The sequence below is a fragment of the Miniopterus natalensis genome, chromosome X, assembly GCF_054644295.1.
Source record: "Miniopterus natalensis isolate mMinNat1 chromosome X, mMinNat1.hap1, whole genome shotgun sequence".
Lineage (NCBI taxonomy): Eukaryota > Metazoa > Chordata > Mammalia > Chiroptera > Miniopteridae > Miniopterus > Miniopterus natalensis.
Window position 1 is genome coordinate 95,179,352 of NC_142103.1, and position 18,957 is coordinate 95,198,308.

The following is an 18,957-nucleotide window of genomic DNA, read 5'->3' on the forward strand; positions in this document are numbered from 1 at the left end:
TAATTTTGACCTTGATATATTTTTAGGTCTGTAATATTTTCTATTGACTGCTCTCAATAGCTGTTATTATACTGCATTTTAAAAAAATCCATCCACTCTACCAACAGTGGTTCCTTATGGATGTGGTATTGCCTCTTTCAATATATTTAATGCCACACAACAAAACCTAATTTAATGTACCTTCAAATGAAATATTATTTCTTGTGGTTAAACAGGATCTGCACTATCTGATATTTTCCTATTATATCTGCATTAACCTAAAGTAGGATCCATTAAATAAAATGCGAAAATTGTTACACTATACAAATGGCTATTTGTCTAGAACAAATAGAAACCTCAGTGGATGAGGGAGTGCCCTGGTTGTGTAAATACCACTCAAAGATCTTAGATGTTCTATTCAACAGACTCTAGTTGCTTCTCCTTTTTATTAGGATCTTATCTCCAATTTAGTACAACTGCCATTTCCTGGGTGCCTACTTTGTGCCCGGCACGCTAAGTGGGCGCTATGCAAAGAGGAGTTGACAGCTGAGCCCTGTGTTTGAGGAGCTCAGTCTCCAGCGCTTACTAGCTGTGTGACTTTGGGCAATGCGTTTATTCTCTTTGTGCCTTGGCTTCGTCATCTGGCAAGTGGGGAATTAATCACAGTGCTGATCTCATAGGTTTGCTATGAGCATTAAATGAACTAATACATATAAACGCTTAGGCCAGTGCCTGGTTGATTGTAACTGCTTAATAAGCGTTAGCCGTTATTATCAATCATCATCATCATCATCTAGTTCAAAAGTTCCCAAAGTATGTCTCTTGGAATACGAGTTTTATGGGCTATTGTTACTTAAAGGGTTCCATGATAAAGTGTTTGGGAAACATTATATTAAGCAGAGTTGAATAGGACCTTTACTGCGGAATTTCTCGGACTGCACAACTTGCTGATGGCTTCGTAGATTCCCAAGAAGGTGGTAATATGTGCAATGTTTTCTAAATATATTGGACCATTTTCATGAATACTTGCAGGTTAGTATTTTGCAGGGCAAACTTCTTGAAGTAATGACTTAGATCTCTCTTTTGTCTGGATTGAACAAAACTTAGCCACTGTCAACAGTTTTTCTAACAGCCAGGCATTTAGTTAGCTGAATTACTTACTGCACCTATGTGTGTCAGACAGCATGGAGCCAAATGGCTACAAATCTCTGCCTGGCCACTCACTTACTCTGTCATCTTAGTTTACTCTTCTGTAAAATGGTAACAATCATACTATTTAATAAGATTTTTGTAATGAGTAAACAATATAATGTATGGAAAGTGCCTGGTTTATAGCGCACAAATTCCTTAAGAGATGGCTTCTGTAACTATCCAAGTAATGCACAGAGTGGCCTTGCTTTCTCTCCAACTGGTTCCATCTCTTCCATGCTCCAGAATAAGAGGGAGGCCAGAACTGGACCCACCCTTAGTGGAGATGGACAGTTGTCTTTCACATTCATACTGAAGAAGAGATGGCCTTTGAATTGTAAGAGGATTCTATGTAAGTCTACATTTCTTTTCAGTTGTAGTAATGAAATCTCATTTATGCCAAAGACATAAATATATCCTTAAGAAGTCAGTTGATCCTTTCGTAGCCTAGAGAGGGCCTTTGTCTCCAAAGCAGCTGATAAGGATCTAAACCAGATGTGGGTAAATCTTTTCTGTAAAAAACCAGAAAGTAAATATTTGGAGATTTGCAGATCATTGGGTCTCCGTTCCAGCTACTCAACTCTGCCATTATAGCACAAAAGCAGTCATAGGGAATACATAAGTGAATGAGTATGGCTGTGCGCCAATGAAACTTATTTACAAAAACAGGTGGCAGTTTGGATTTGGCACATGAGCTGTAGTTTGCTGACCCCGGTTCTATATTCTCCAGGCTGACTGTTAAACTCCACTGTTGATGGGAGTGGATTTGCAACCAAGGTAACGTCAGTACACTAGGTAGAGTGGGTCTGATCCCTTCAGATGAAAGAATTTGACATGACAGGTGGTAGAGAAAGCTAGAGCTGCAGGGAAATCTAATGCCATCAGCAATCCGCTTGGTGAGTTTCTCTAATGAGACGGAGTGACACTGGCCACTGGCAGCACTCGCCTGTCCTTCCCCTTCCTCCTGAAAACACTTCATTTGAAAACACAATGGGCCTCCCCAGGGCCTCAGCCCACCCAGAGCCAATGGTCTCTTGGCTGTCACTTTTCCTTCCTCTCCACCATTGGTCAAAGTAAGCTGAGTATTCTTTGTCTTCTCCCCTGAGGTCTGAGAGCTTCGTGGTTAAATGGGAAAGTCCTGTACCCTAGTCTTAGCTCTGCTCTGGGACTTCACTCCCCTGGTCCTCGTGATCTGCAAAGGGAGGCTGTTTCATTAAATGACCTCTAAGCCTCTGTCCAGCTTCTAATAGTCTATGAACTTCTTGAGAATAACTTCCAAGGTTTATTATTAGGATGATAATAATAGTAACAATTTCTTCACGGTTTACTATGTACTTGGCACAGTGCAAATGGGATTTCTATGGATTATAATGAAAGTTTTAGAGAAGAGAAAGAACTCACCCAGAACCACACAGCTTGTAAGTAGGAGAGTCAGGACCCAAACCCAAGCTGTGTGATACCAAAGCACACGTTTGGATCCAGCCTGCAGCACTACGTAGCCTCATTACTTACATTCCTTGCCTTGGCACGGAGAGTGAGGATGGGGGAGCTGGTGCAGGCCATCTAAAGGATAATCGGAAGTACTAAGGCTATTTGAGGGACAATTACCATTTTATGGAGGCTGGGTCCTCCCTTTTAAAGAGCTCAACAGAAAGCGTTAGAAAGTGTCAGCATTCAGCGAAGAAGCTAACAGCCTACACTGATTACTGTAATCTTAAATGTAAGTTGGCTAGGAATGACAGGTACAAATTAAAGTGACTCAGTGACGGACACAGTCTCGAAATACACAGGACCATGGCCACGGAAGTCCCACCTCTCTACTTAACTGACTTAATCAAACTGCTTGTAAAACTAAACCTGACTCCATCATACGTTTCAAAGGAATGACTGTGCGAGGCCTGCGCCGGGAGGTCTCCCAGCGCTGCTCAGTCCCGCAGAGCGGAGCATCTGATGTCCTGAGCGCTGATGCTCCTTTCTCTCCCCCACTGTCATCGCTGCTCTCCTCCGCATTGCCCGGGGCCTAAAGGCTCCGGAAGAATAAAAGGGCCTGACAGAAAGAAGAAATTCACAGCCAGGAGCTAGGGACTCTGTGTGCGCCCAGTCTAGGATTTCCAGTGCAAAAACAATTCCAGGGCTGTGACAATCCTTAGTACAAAGGGACACACTATCACCACCCATGGTTGGTCAGTTAAGCCAATACACTGATTAAACTAAAAAGGGTGATGAATGATACACGCCTCCTTTTAATATTTTAGTTAAATTTAACCATAAAAAAGAAACTTTCCTTTGCCACTTGTTTCAATGTAAAGTTAAGGCCTTTTCTTTGACCCTGCCTACTGTTTCTTTCTTAGGTAAATGACTATAATGCATTGTTTATGATTTCTAATGCTGGGCTCTTTAAAGTGTAGCCAGAACTTGAATGTAACAGTCTGATTGTAGGGGCTCAGTGCTACTTCCAGTTGGTAATTTTTGCTGCTCTAACCAGGGCTCCATATTGGTGACATGAGGCAAGCAGTCATCTACTGGCTAAAATATGTCATTTTTTGAGGCTGACATTCACACATACTTCAGAGCATAACCGATAGTACACATTATCTTAATAGCTGTATAGGACATTCTGTAAAGTCTGCTTTTCCCTGGATGACGAGACTACAGTTGAGTCCGAAAATCACTGAAGAGAACAGAAATTGTTGAGAACAGAATAAAAAGAAAGAAAACCTTTTGGTAGAAAACATCACGGGCGAAGAACAGTATCTGAGTGGGAGTTTCTTAGGCTGAGTCTGAAAGTTTTGAGTATTCTGAATCCATTCCATGTTTCAAGAATACCTAAAGAAAAAAGGAGTTATGCATTCTACTGATATAGAATTTTATTTTAAAATAGGTTGGACTATGTTTTAGTTGGCACATGTGTCTGTCTCTCTTAATTTATGCTAATATATCAAATAAGAATCTCATTTTCTAATCGGTTATTGAGGAAACATACCTCATCCTGAAAGTGTTCAGTTTTCCAGTGTTCAGTGGAAAATGCTAGAAATCTCAAAAGACCATATCCTGCTCGATTCAGAGAAGGACTGCGCCTGTAAGACTAGGGAAGTGCAGAAAGAAATACTGCGAAATGCAGCCCTATATTGTTTCCTCCGCCCACCCACAGGATAATGGTGAGGGTGAGGCTATAGATTCTGGCAGGAGCTGCTGGGGACCTTTGAAAACTAAAGATAGAATCGGTTGGGCGGGGTGGTCATCTGAACAAAAGTGCAAAGGGAGGGAACTCCAAAGGCCTCAGCACTAAAAGGAGAGACGGAGTGGGGACCAAAAGGGAGGGGGAGATGCGAGAACAATGGCCATGGAAAGAAAAGTGGGTTGGGATTGTCAGTACCCTGAGGCTGGCGGCTATCAGAATCCAGCCCCGCGGGGGAAAGAAGATGTCGTTCCATTGTAAGTCTCACAGGAGTGCCTGTGGAGGGAATATTGTTTCCAGAACCCTTGGGCCCGAAGCCTGGAGCCAAGCAGAACAGTACAAATAATTAAGGGAGTAGTGGAATTACCTTACAGGGAATTCTTTCTGCTTTTCTTTACCTGGTGAGATCAAATGTAGTATTCATTTCACATCAGATAGGCTTATTATCAGGGAACCGGATCCTGTTCTGGCAAAAGATGATCTAGTAGATTTTTTCCATTCCCAACTTCGAGGATGCAACAAATTACGTATAGCTTGGGAAAGCGGCGCATTGGATCTGCTGCACCAGGGGCACCTTTAAAAACATCTGAGATGGACAAACCTCAAGGGGGAAAAAGAAATGCAAGGGTATGTGCTACAAAAACAAACAAAAAACAAAACGAAAAGACAAAAGCCTGCCCCCTTTACATTTATACAGACTCTATACGGAGAAGGAAGTTCAACCCGATATTAACTCCAGGTCATGATATTAACTCCAGGTCATCGATATTAGACTTTTCGGTCTTGGTTTAGTCTTTCCTAAAAAAGTAGCTCATTTCCAAAACTCATTTTGAGTGGCAAATATCATACCCAATTTGCAGATGGAAAAACTGAATCATTGAGAAGGTATTTTATTTGCATTCAAACAGAAGTCGGTGAAAGAGACAAGATGAATCAATTGTGTAGCCGATGGAGTAAAAACAGAGAGCTGCGAGTCTAGGTATTTTGATCAAATTCAAGTTATAAGGCGTTTTCCTTACGGCTCTAATTTAGTCTATAGTTTGTCCCTTAGATATCACCGCCCTACAATTATATTAATGAATCATCTCTAGCCATTTGCAAGCAAGCCTCTGACACTCCCTTCAGGTGTTCATAGTAATGATTGGATACCTGACGCATTCTTAGGCTGCTTTGGATCCTGTCAATATTTGCTGTCAAAAAACCCATTTAGGTTCTTGGTTTCTTAAGTGGTGCTTTAAAGATGAAAAAAACATCAAGTCAGTGAGTTAATGGCTTATTTTTCAATGTGGCTTTTCTTTGACACCTATGCTGGAATTATCCATTTGTGTGCCCCTTTCCAAGGCCATTCTCAAAGTGTAAGCCTGCAATTTTAGGATGAGTTTAGAGAATTTTAGAGTGGCTAGAGCTTTGGTTAGGTGAAAAGAGCTCTTTGGAGAAGGATTTGATGGAATGAAAGGTCTGTCCCTAAGGTCAGGCAGTTTCACTTTGGAATCCTGGGTTTTCCTCAGACTGTGTGACCTTGAGAAAACCATCTAATTGCTTTGAGGCTCAGTCTCTTCTTTGTCGGTAAAATGAAGACAGTCCAAACCTCAGAAGTTTGTTGTGAGGATATAAGTGTTGTGATGACTAGGCTAAATATTGGGATTTCGGGGTGAACAAGGTAGTTTGTGGTAGATGGGCCTGGGGGGAGTAGTTACTGTCACACAACCTTACCACATTGTTAAGATGAAAGCTAGTCTCAAACCCAACTCTGCCACACACAGACATCTGTTAGACGCACATTCATTAGCAAGCAAGCATAAAACCATTTATACAGTGTGTCTGTGAGCTCCATCAAGGCTCAGCTCTTGTCCCTTTAAGTGCTGCGAATGACGGCCGCCTCGCATAAACATCTCGTGAGGCAGGTGGGGGTTCTGTTGCCCTTAGTTGGCAGCAGCCCGCTGGAAATGGTCATTAGCAATGGCTAGAGACAGGCCTATTTGGGGATCACCCCTTGAGCTGTCTCTGAGGATGAAATCTACAGGCATCAGATACTTACACTCTGTTCAGCAGGGAGGGGATTGTCTCCAAAGTATTTTAACCAATCTCCATATCTTAACCTCCTCTAATTTGATGAATAGAAACTATTTCTAATGCTCATTCCAATATTTCAGCTGTTTTTTCATTTTTTTTTTCAAACATCGAGGCCTCAGGTGTTGGTGGAGATATGGCTAACAGAAGCACTTCAAGTTGCAATCCTGGGAGTGTGGCCTTAGTGATATTTTACCACCCAACCACCCCAGGAGGATGAGCTCCCAATTAGAGCAATAGATGCCCCCAGAGTTGCAGTTTAAACCAAACTGCACGTATATAAAAGATCACACTGTCTATGCTAAAGTAGTTTAAAATAAATTACAGACAACTTAATAGGCAAATAGTTCAAGTATACATCAACACTCATCCACTTAGGGATGGTAACTCTTTCAATGGTTGTCAGATTGGCTCCCCAAGTTCCAAGGAAATGCTCATGGCTCTGGGCTTGGGGGAAGCAGATGGGGTTCTGGGCTTCCTACCACCTCAGCCAGAGCAACTCCACCTCCACCTAGTTTGCATTTTAGATGTTCTTGCAATCCTTTACTTGAAGGAAGGGTTCTGTGGCTACAGGTTTGAACACCACTGATGAAGCCTAACATTCCTACTACAAATGGGGGAAAAGAGCTCCAGAGCAGTTGCCACTTTTTCAGTGACAGATTATCTGTAGCAACTCCTAGCACTGGGCTCTTTTCACTACCATAAGCCACCCATGTACCAAGGAGAGGGTACATGCATGGCCAAGATTAATCTCTAAGCAAGAAAAGGCAGTACTCCTATAGCATGTCCTTTTTTTTGTTAATCCTCACTTAAGAATATTTTTTCCACTGATTTTTAGAGAGAGTGTGAAGGGGGGGTAGGGAGAGAGAGAGAGAGAGAGATGAAAGAGACTCATCGATTGGTTGTCTCCCTCTTGTGTCCCTCTTGGGGCCGGCGATGGAACCTGCAACCCAGGTGCGTGCCCTTGACCAGGAATCGCACCCTGGACCCTCCGTTCTGCCAGCTGATGCTTTAACCAGTGAGCAAAACCAGTGAGGGTCCCATTGCATGTCCTTCATCGAAACATTACCTAGGGCGACTTTTACATGTTCCGTTACCGAAAACTATGACCTACTATAGAGCATACACACTTGATTAAATGGGTTAGTTCAGCACCATAATCTTACAGAAACAATGTTAACTTGAATTCATCATTGGGAAGATGTCCCCTGTAGAAAGTTAATTAATGGGTCATGGTAGTGCTGATCTAACCAGTTAACCTTCTCCCGGACAGTACCTATATTGACTTTTCCTCTCTTTCATCCAAATTGTCTATAGTAACGGAAATAGTTATTGGTTCAATAGAGATCACCTCCTGTGGGTGTTATTTACATTGTTTTGATCTTATTTCAGTACCCTAATGATGTTTCATTCAATCTGTGACACTCAATTATAAACTATTATTTTATATATTAAGAAATAAAACATGCCAATTAAAATTTTAAGATACCATCGCTGTAAAGACACACTCCGATTTCAGAGATATTAAAAGGGATACATCTTGGGATCCATGAAGTATGTTATCGTATTTGCCACCATGTAAGACATATTTCCCCCTTACCTTATGTCCCCTCCTCCTCCCACTCTGTGCCTCCTGATATTTCCATTAAGCAGAGGAGTAGCCGGGAAGGATCGGCCTTAGGCTTTCCCGAATGCTTCCCTCCAACATTGTGCTGTCCTAATATTTCAGCATATATGGTGCATCCTGATCAAATATACTTCTTGTCTTCTTGGCCCTCGGAATGGTGAAATGCCTCTCCTGACAGCCCCCACAAACACTTGGGACGTTTCCTTTCTGTGGGACCAGCTTTATTCTGGTCGGGAATGGGCCCCTAGGTGAAGGGCACTTGCTGCCTGGGCGTGCACACTGCATGCTCCCTGTCCTGAGTTAAACACTCCCCTGGCAGCAGGGCCCACATCAGGCGGCTCCGCGCGGACCTGACCACGCTTCCTAGTAATTTTATGTGGTGTGGGACCAAAGTCATCCACGCTGTGTCATAAAGTAAAATACTTTAGTCTCTTTGCTCAGGCATCATTTTCATGCATAACATCAAAGTGCAATTTCAACTTTTCAAGCCCACATATCCAGTTACTCATAAGGCAATGAACATTTTATCTCAAGTGGAGAAGAATATGTTCTGCCTTAAAAAGTTTTAACGCTTGTTTTATGTGAGTGATACTCCTGGTTGAAGATGTTTCTGGTTTGCATTAAGCATGCTTGTCTTTTGAAATCAGATGAAATAGGGACAAAATTCAAATTTACATATTCTCTTCACCAAGATTAACCAAAGAACCTATATGCCTATGTGCGTAACCCAGGGACACAGGCAATAGTGCGGGGAAGGCCTGGGGGGAGCGGCTGGAGGGGGCCAAGAGGGGCAAAAGGACGTCTGGAATGCTTTCATCAATAAAGATAATTTTAAAATTGCTGTCAGTATATTGCTTGCATAATTTAAGGTTTAGCATCGTTTACTTTTATTAGAAGGTAATTTTTGCTAACTGTGGATGGCCATTAGTATGTTATTTTAATGAGGGACAAGAATCTATGAACTGCGATCCAACAAACAACTTTTCAGCACTCTTTTTTCACAATGGTGTGTTGGGAAGAAGGCAGAATACTGTCAATTCTAGGCTTTAAATAAAGTGCTGGAACAGCCGTAGGCCACTATGGAAAGGAGGAGGCAGCTCAGGAGGCGCGATTGCCCCCTCCCATGGTAAATCTGAAGGAACCTGAAGGAGGGCTGAGGTGTGGGATGGCTTCTGTGGATGCATTTCCTCCTTTCCTATCATTATTTGTTCCTTTCTCATCCCAGAGAGAGAAAAATATAAAGCACCACAGGAGGGCAACAGCCAGAACAAACTGTCTTCAAATTCTTCCATTGAATAGAGAATTGTGAAATCACTGCACAGACCTAAGGATGAATAACAGAAATTTGTAATAAATGGAAGTCAAATTTGCCTTTGTATATTTTTGTATTACCATTACAGCAATTTTCTTGAGGTAAAAAGCTTTAAAGATGTACTTTTCAGATGTGTTTTTTCTCACACCGATTACCGTCTCAGAGTATCATTACAATGTCTTCCTTTCCTTGAGCTAAATCTTCCCTATTTTCTCTTTTAGGCAAACATCAATATCCCAATGGGAGCCTTTCGGCCAGGAGCTGGGCAACCGCCTAGAAGAAAAGAATGCACTCCAGAGACGGAGGAGGTGAGGAAAGCAGCTGGCAGAGCCCAGCAGCGTCTTTCTCCCCAAATCCTGGCTCGCGCGGGGCAGGGGCGCACTGCGGGCTGGCTCTCCAGGGCAGGGAGGCCACCAAGGGCTGCGGGCCAAGGAGTCCTCACGTAGGACATACATTCCTTTGATGCCATGCTCATCAGCACGAGACACACTGCCCCTTGCTTCCTTCGGCCAGGTACAGGCGCCTGGCACACTTCTGGAAGATGAGTCTAACATATAGTTTGTTGACTGTGTGTGTGTGTGGGTGGGGGGGGGTGCATAGCCTCTCAGACGTCCTTGGTCCACAACAGTCACTAGCTTGGTAAGTTTTCACTCCATGGTTTTATTGAACCAAGCAGGACACATTTAGTGCAGCTTCTGAGGAGTGATGAACCCCAGTGGGAGCACAGGTAATAAGCACGTTAAATTGCTTGTGAATTCGAACAGAAAGCTTCAATCTCTGGGTATTTCCTTTGAAAAAAGACTTTGCAAGGGAGCCTATCAATTTCTGTATTTTTCCCCTCCCTCTAATTCTTTACCTCTCCTCCAAATGCAAATACCTGGTCTTCTAAAACAGAGGCTAAAATTAATAATGAGTACAATAAATACAGAAAAGTTCCTTCCCCAAATGTTTGTATTTCATCCCCAATTGTGACCTTTCTGATAAAACCTGGAAGATCTGGTTCTGAAAAAAAGATAATTAAGGTTTTGGAGCATGTCATTAGCACAAGACAAGGAAAATGGAATTAAATAAAGCCATAAGACATAACAAACTGTATTTTATCTTTTTAAAAAGGTAAAAAAGCTTTTTTTTTGGTTGGTGACATTTTTGGTAATTGCCCCAAAAGAGCACTATTTCAAAGTTTCCTAATAAAACTGGTTGTCTCTCATCTAACCTCCCCCCCCTTCCCAGTAAGTAATTCCTGATATGGTCCTGAGTTAGTGGTTCCAGCCTCTTATAAATAGAAAGATAATTTTTGAAAGGAGAAGATGGAATATTTGGGTGATATCACCAAGTTCTGGAATTTCAGCTACTAAGTCTACTTTGATGAGCAAAAATTTTGAACATACAAGTTAAAAGGACCCTACCCTACCCCTTTTCTTATGGTACATAATCTCCAGCTCTGGTGCTGTTAACTTGGACAGCCAGTTAACTAAGGATCATGAGCTCTCTCTCCGGGATTTTGCTCAAGTATTTGTGAGTCTATGTCTGCAAAATATGATCCCCTCCATTCCTTAGAGAATCACTTTGAGGAAAGAGTTGGTGATATAACAGACATGGCATAGCCTAGCAGGTATTCAATAAATAATTGTTCAATTGATCTGTTTATTCAATTTTCACGAAGGACTCCTGGGCCTTGTATTTTGCACGTTGTAAGAAAAAGGCATGGGGAGCTAGAAGGGTGAGCAGTGTGATCCTTCCTACACCTCTGTTTACCTGTAATTAGATTTTCTTCCTGTGTTTCCTCTTAAGCTGTGTCTGTCACTACCATGGCACTCAGTTGGAAGGTAGCTTGACCCTGTCTTCTCACTAAATTGACTGAAGTAACACTTGTTTTGGAGGCTTGCATTTCAGCTTCCCTCTGTGCTACAGATGGCCCTCTGCTCCATGTGTCCCTGTTAGGGGGTTGGGGAAGCACTGTGCTCTCACTCCTGCCTTGTCTTCAATCTGATGGTTCCAGCACATTCTAAAATAGCCACACACTGATACAACCTTGTTTGTGAATACTTTATGACCAGCCACGTATACAAGTGGCAACCAATGTTTTTCCCAGGGTGGAGAGGAATGAGGTATCCACAGAGGCCCCAGGAGTGTTTCTTGAACTGAGCTACACCTTTCCTCTGGGGCTCATGGGTCCGGAGGGTGGAATTAGGGATTGTATTCCCTTATTGTAAGAGCAGAAATGATCTCTCGAGACTTGTGGGGTCTTAGGGAAGGGTGGGATCTAATGACTCAAGTTCTGGGCTGGATCTTAGAGTAAGTTTCTCATGGAAACAACACTGTAAGGGGAGCAGTTAGGCAGCTTGGCTGGCTACAAGGTGGGGTTAGTAGGAATTTGTGGGCTTGCTTGAGGTCCTGGCCACCTTTTGTGACATAGTTTGAATGGGAAAATGGAATCTGAATTCCGAATAACTTACAGCCACACTTTTTATTATTATCTAGTTTGCAAATTTGGAATTGCTTACCCTCTTAGATTTAGGATTCCTTGCCTAGCCTTGCATTATGATAATCACTGGGTAAAGCAGGGATCATACCATCCCATCCCTGAACGAACAGGCTGCCTCTGCCACAGCCAGTTGCTCCCCAGCTTCACTCCTGATATCATCTCAGATGTGAAGGGGTGCACCCCAGTAGGAAGCTAGGCCCAGCCTGGGGCTGCCTGACAAGGCCTGTGAGCACTGGCTGGATCTCCAGCCCCCCAGTGGTTGCAGCCCTTTGCTCTGCTCACAGAGCTGGAGCATACCGTCCGTTTGCTTAGCCCAGCCAGAGTTTGGCCTGTGCTCGACACAGAGGCCTAACAGCCAAATCCTAATAAGCACGGCTTATCTTTTGCATAAAACAAGGAGGCTGCTTGTTTGAAGTGATTTGAAAGGTACTGACAAGCTCCTACTCTGCCTCCTAAATCTTTCTTTTGACTGAAATTCCATCATTTTTAAGCCACAATATAGCATGCTGAGATTTTCTGTTAATTCTTTCCCTCTCCATCTGGACCCTTTACAAGATGCAAACATACTATGTGATTCTGGTCCCACCACATCCTAACTGCATGGTCACTGTGCTTCATTTTTCTCAACTGTAAAATGTGGATTATTAATAAGAGTACCGCATTTATAGATTGCTATGAAGATGAAATGAGTTAGTATGTGTAACTTAGAACAGCTAGCAGTCTGTTTTCTGTTATTATTAAGTCTTCAATTTGAGCATGAAGGAACACATAGGAGGGTTTAGGGGGAAACCCAATAGGGTATGTGCTCATGAAGGCCAGATAGCTAGAAAATGGTTCACCCTTGTGCTAAATTTTACAAATACTCCATCACCCCCAAAGGGAATCCCTCCCTTGACAACAGCCATTCCTAAAACTGGAAATGGTCTGGGGCTGATAAGCCTTTTCTCTAGCTATTTTTATCTAAATCAAACAATGTCTTCCATGTCTCTTCTCAATTCAAATATCTACGTCCAAAAAAACAAAAAAAAAGAAAACAAAGAAAGAGAAAAAAAAAAGGCACTTGTTATTCAAATGGAGCCAACTGGAACCCTGTTTGTTCATACCTTAATTTATTATAATACTTATAATAACAAATTCTTAGATTGCCATTATTTTTGAAAGATGAAAGAAGATGCAGTTAAGAACATGCACCACCACTAACCTCCTTCCTGAGTTAATATCATATCTACTTATTAAATATATCCACTTATAATTTTCCATTACCTTGATAAATAAAAAGCACAGTGCACTGAGGTTTTAATAACTTGAGAGGAAAGTGACTGGTATTAAATATTATCATCCTATATCTGTGTATATTCACATAATAAACTTTTGCACATAGACACAAGTGTAAAATGTCTTAATACAGCACACTTTGATATTACAAAGACAGTGAATGTGACTTACCTGGGAACTTAACAGAAGGAATTAGAAACATTTTTCTTCTTCATGCTTCTTTATTAAGATCTACCCACCTAACAACCATGGGAACATTTATAACTAAGGAAACATTTTTCATTTCACTGCTACAGATATTAAAAAAAACCCCAAAATTTTATAGCCTTGTTTAAGATTTCTTTCCAAAAGCCTAGCAAAGTACGTTTTGGAATACCTGGACCTCCGAGTGGAGGTTTAGCAATTTTCATTATTGCTTCTAAACCTGCATTTATAAATGATGAATGTATGTGTACACAGGAAAGGTGATCCTATGGCTCTGTACACTGACCAGGGGAAACAATATTTTCCAGGCGTTTACAACAGCCACAGTCTACACTGAATTACTTTATCATCTTGTGTGGCTGACGTGTTAGCTAGTTCATCAGCTAGCTGACTGTGGCAGAGTCAGAGAAAATGGCTCTAGGAAAAATAATTGGCCCTTAGCAGAAGAACAGCACCTCGATATTTTAGATTTCTACTCATCCACTCAAATAAGCAATTTAAAAACGTTTCTATAAAGGACATGTCTATCAAGTAACTGGTTCGAATTTAGGAAGGTTGAGCACTTTCTTCCGTTTCACTTTAGGGTCTAGACAATGTGAGAACTAGATGTAGGGGCCAGAAGGAGGCACAGCATCAGCTTTAATGCTCAGGTTACAGGGATGCCTAGTTGGGCTGGCAGCAAACGTGTGGTTTCCCGTTCCTTTCCCCCAGAACTGGATTGGTTCACTCAATTGTCGGCCCAGCAGATGGAGCTCTGCCAGTCTCACATTGGGATTGTGTTAGTTAGGGTCCTCCAAGAAGCAGACCCAAAGATGGGATTAGAAGTACAAAACACTAATTGGGGAAAATGCTTGTAAGGAAAATTGGAGGGTTGTCGGATAGTGATGCGGGTGAAGGATAGTGGGACAGAGGGCTGGGCGAAAGTATCTTAGATCTCAGTGCTGTTCTAAAGAAAATTCTCCAGCCAAAGTCCCTCCCAGAGGAGACTGATGTGTCCCAGTAGCAGCTGCTTTAGGATCCTGTGGCACTCAGCCAGTGGCCAAGAGCAGCCCGGGAAGTCTGACCTCAGGGTGGTGGTGGGCGGGATTCAGGACAAAGCAGCTGGAGCCAGCTTTCAGTTACCCTCCCAGCAGGAAACTGAGCCGAGAGGCGTGTTCTCCCGGCTGCCAGGGCGATCAAAGGCTCCTCCAACACCTTCCTTTCAGGGTCCAGAGAATATGCCCCTGAACCTCCAGCAAATTGGAGGAATGAGCTCACGAACAACCTTCTTCCCTAGTAATGAGCTGGGCGTTCCAGGAGCCACACACAGCAACTGATCTTATTGTTTATAGTCACTCTTAATGTGTACATACAGGCATAGATTTGTCACTGTATATTCTCAGGGTTAATCAGCTAAATAACAATTAACAAGTATGCTCGTGCACTTCTGTACCAAGTGCTGGAGGAGCCACAAAAAGGTATAGAATGTGGTCCTGCCCTGCAGCTGCAGCAAAATAAAACCACAGTATGACAGAAAAGTTAAAATACTTTCCAAAGCAGGAGGGGACAGCTAGGCTTCCTCTTTGGCTCCATCTTAGCCCACTCTCATTCAAAAAGGTTTTGCTTTATATCAGTTTCAGTTTGTTTATGCTTTGCAGAGATGTCATTGGAACAAAGGCTGGCAGTCACTGCACCCCAAACAACAACAACAAAATTGAAAACTCCTAGACTAAGTTATTGTTAGAGCCAGCCGTGCACTAACATTCTGCAAATCTCTGCTGTTCAGGCACATTATGATCATATGATACCAAATTAAACTTGATCTGGCAAGTTGCTTGTATTGGAAACACGAATCCTTTCAACTAGTGGTAATTTTTATTAGTAATCAGACACGAAACAGTACTCTAGTGTTTTCTAAGTCACGTGGAAATTACTTGTTTTCTTCTTCCAACTTTATTCCACATTCCTCTACAAACTTCAGGAGATCTTCTTGAAACTCTGAGGGTGTCTCAACAGCACAAGAAAAAAATCACTGTGCTAGACTTACACTCTGACATTATTCTTGCTTTACTTTTTTTCATGTCCATGACCCAGAGAGACCAAATGTCTTTTTAGGTGAGTTGAATCTCTCTTCTTTCTTTTCTTTCTCTCCAGGGTGCTCCTCCCACCTCGGATGAGGAGAAGAAGCCAATTCCAGGAGCGAAGAAACTTCCAGGACCTGCGGTCAACTTATCGGAGATCCAGAATATTAAAAGTGAACTGAAATATGTCCCCAAAGCTGAACAGTAGTTGGAAGAACAAAGGTGAGTGAAAAACTATTTCCTTCGTCTACTTCATCCAACATGACTGGATCCCACCATGCACAGTCTATTGCATTTTTAAGCAGAAGTTTAAGTTTAGAGGGAAAGAATATATACTGGGAACATAGAACAGGTATTCATCTGGCTGCTTGTCCATCGTTTGTTTTTTCATCCACTCACTCACTGAACCAGTATTTATTGATCATCTGCTATGTGCTGAACACTGAAAACAGTTATTGATCATTTACCATGTGCCGGGTACTGTGTGAAGAACATTATAACCACTGTTTGTTAAGCCTCATGATACCCAGTTATTGCTCCCATTCTTGAGTTGAGTCTTAGAGAGACTGATTTTCCTCATCTATCATGCATCCTAAAAAGGGGGCCTGACTTCAAAGTAGTGCTGTCACCTACTTGTTATACTGCGCGCCCCTTTCTTCCACTGCGCCTTACAGAAGGACTGCGCGCTCCCTTTGGGTGTGAGGGGGCCGGACTCTGACCATGTGGATAGTGAAGGCAAGCACGGCAGTGGGGCCTGTCATGCCTTCTCCCACAGACATAATGAAGAACAGAATGCCCTGTGGGACAACCCCATGAATAATGGCAGTGTTTCCTGGGCCATGCGTATGCAGACGTACTAGGATATTTGCAAGGCAGTTCTACTGAAAGGATTTCTTTATAGTGCAGGGAAAGAGGGAAGCCATTTAAAGTTAAAAGAGCAAAACAGTATCTAGTATTTTCAACACAGTTGCATAAAAGAACAAAGGGGTAAGAACAAAACACAGTGGATTTTATGACCACAGAACTAATGCCAGGAACCTGGACAAGAACAAAGTGACACCAGCAGGAACTGACCCGCAGCGTGGCTACACACACTGGTTACTATTTATGACAGAATGCAGCCAACTGGTGCCTGAGCATCATTACACGCAGTCCTGCTTGTGCTGCCACGCTGAGCTGAAATATTCCAATGTGCTCGGGATGAGGCTGCAGAGCTTTCTTGTGAGAGAGCCCAGAGAAGGGAAATTAACTTTTTGTAATATTTATTATCATCACCCGACCAAGGCTTTTCAGTTAGACACATGAATTTTTAATGCAAACTTTAAAGGGTTTTGCTTTTATGAAATCCACGTCAACCTAAATTTAACTCCAGTTCGAGTTTCAGAAGAACTTGGTTTTGAAGATTCAAAGGAATGCTGTTTTCAGATTAGCTCCAAAGTGATCTTGTAGTGTTATCCGGCAGTGAGGTTGATTTCATAGCCTTGGATCTATGGTTACAGTAACAGGGAACACTATCAACTCGATGAAATATCATAAATGTTGCAGACTAACCAGAACAAAATTTTTTTTTGTTACTTGATTTTCTCAGAGAGGAATTTAATGATTCTTGTCTCCTGAACAGATTCTAATAATGCCGATTTGTCCTTCTACAGGAATGTGAAAACCTAAGTTGTCAGGGTAATTGACCTGAATGCAAAATGAGTACAGCATTGTTTTAAGCCAAGGAATGATTTTTATTTCTTCTAGGAGACGTATTAAGCTGGCTTGCCTCTGACTCATCAATTCTTCTCCAGCAAATAAGTCATATTTTGAGACTTTCATGGTCATGGTTTGTGGTTAGAGAGGGAGAGCATTTCTTAACATTGAATAATTCCGTGGACTCATAAGCAATATATACCCTGGACCAGACATCATTTAGCCCTTCACTGGTTGGATTGATTTCCCCCTTCTTGGGCCACCACTTTGTCACCTATCCTCACCATGTATTGTTCAATGATTTGATCAAATAGATTGTTCACTGTCTGAAGATTGAGTGAATAAGTCCACAGTGCCAAACACTGTGAAAACCATAAGACCCAAGGCTGAAAGTCCAGATTATTACTATTACAGTGCTTTGGACATGTAAGATGGAGCAGCATCTGCTTCCAGTGAGAAATAGACAGTTCAAAAATAATAGCAGGAGACTTCAATACCCCATTTTCAACAACTGATAGAATAACTATACAGAAAATCAACAAGGAAATTCTCTTAGTCTGTTTGGGAAGCTGTAAGAGAATACCATCTACTGGGTGGCTTATAAAGAACAGAAATTTATTTCTCACAGTTTCAGAGGTTGGGAAGTCCAAGACCAAGGCTCTGGCAGATTCGGTGTCTGGTGAGAACCTGCTTCTTGGCTCATAGATGGCCACCTTCTCATTATGTCCTCACATGGTGGAAGGGGCATGGGAGATTTCTGGGGTCTCCTTTATAAAAGCTCCTCATGACCTAAACAACTCCTGAAGGCCCCACCTCCAAGTACCATCACACTGGGGATTAGGCCTCAAGGTATGAATTTCGGGGGAGGGGGGGATAAACATTCAGTTTATAGCTGAAATAGAATCCAACAACAGTGGAGTACATGTTCTTCTCAAGTGCACATGGCACATTGTCCAGGACAGGCCATATGTCAGGCCATACAGCAAATCTCAATTAATTTAAAAGGACTGAAATCATGTAAAGTATGTTCTTGGACTACAATGGATGAAATTAAAAGTCAATAACAGAAAGAAGTTTGGGAAATTCACAAGTTTGGGGACTTAACACACTCCTGGATAAACAGTCACAGAATAAATCACAAGGGTAATTAGAAAATACTTTGAGCCCGGCTGGGCATGGCTGAGCAGTTGAGCGTTGACCTAGGATCCAGGTGATCGGGGTTCGATTCCTGGTCAGGGCACATGCCCAGACTGCGGGCTCAATCCCCAGTTGGGGGCGTGCAGGAGGCAGCCGATCAATGACTCTCTCATCATTGATGTTTCTGTCTCTCTCTCCCTCTCCCTTCCTCTCTCTGAAATCAATAAAGATATATTGAAAAAAAGAAAAAGAAAAATACTTTGAGACAAATGTAAATGAAAATACAACATACCAAAATTTGTGGGATGCAGCAAAAGCAGTGCTTAGAGGCAAATTTATAGTTGTAAATGCCTCTATTAAAAACGAAGAAAGATCTCAAATCAATAACCAACTAATCAAATCAATATGAGCAACTCCCTATTGGGGAAACATGCCCTTGATCACCCTAGAGTAAATGATCTATATCTACATAAATGACAGATGATTAAATTGATATGTGAATAAAAGTATCATCCCTTTTAAATGATAAAATACAGTAAATTTAAAAATCTACTGATATAAACACTATAACAATGTATTAGAAGCTGGGAAATTAAGTAATTGCCCATAAGATCAACATTCTAGCATAATACAGTAGTCACTTAGATAGCTTCTCTCCAGTCTTTTTCTTTGGGTTTACATATGGGATAAATACAACAAAATTGCTAACAATATGGGATTTGGGGCCATGAAGACTTGGTCTCATTG

The 18,957-nt window shown here is 42.0% G+C and overlaps 1 protein-coding gene across 1 annotated transcript in view; it reads left to right on the forward strand.

The window, feature by feature from the left end:
* The window catches only part of SMPX (small muscle protein X-linked), a 47,579-nt gene that overhangs the window by 5,265 nt on the left and 23,357 nt on the right, over positions 1–18,957 (forward strand). Inside the window, exons 3-4 of the mRNA XM_016199384.2 lie at positions 9,576–9,662; positions 15,452–15,600. Coding sequence (XP_016054870.1) covers positions 9,576–9,662; positions 15,452–15,586 — 222 coding nt within the window. The 3' untranslated portion in view covers positions 15,587–15,600. The remainder of the gene's footprint in view (positions 1–9,575; positions 9,663–15,451; positions 15,601–18,957) is intronic.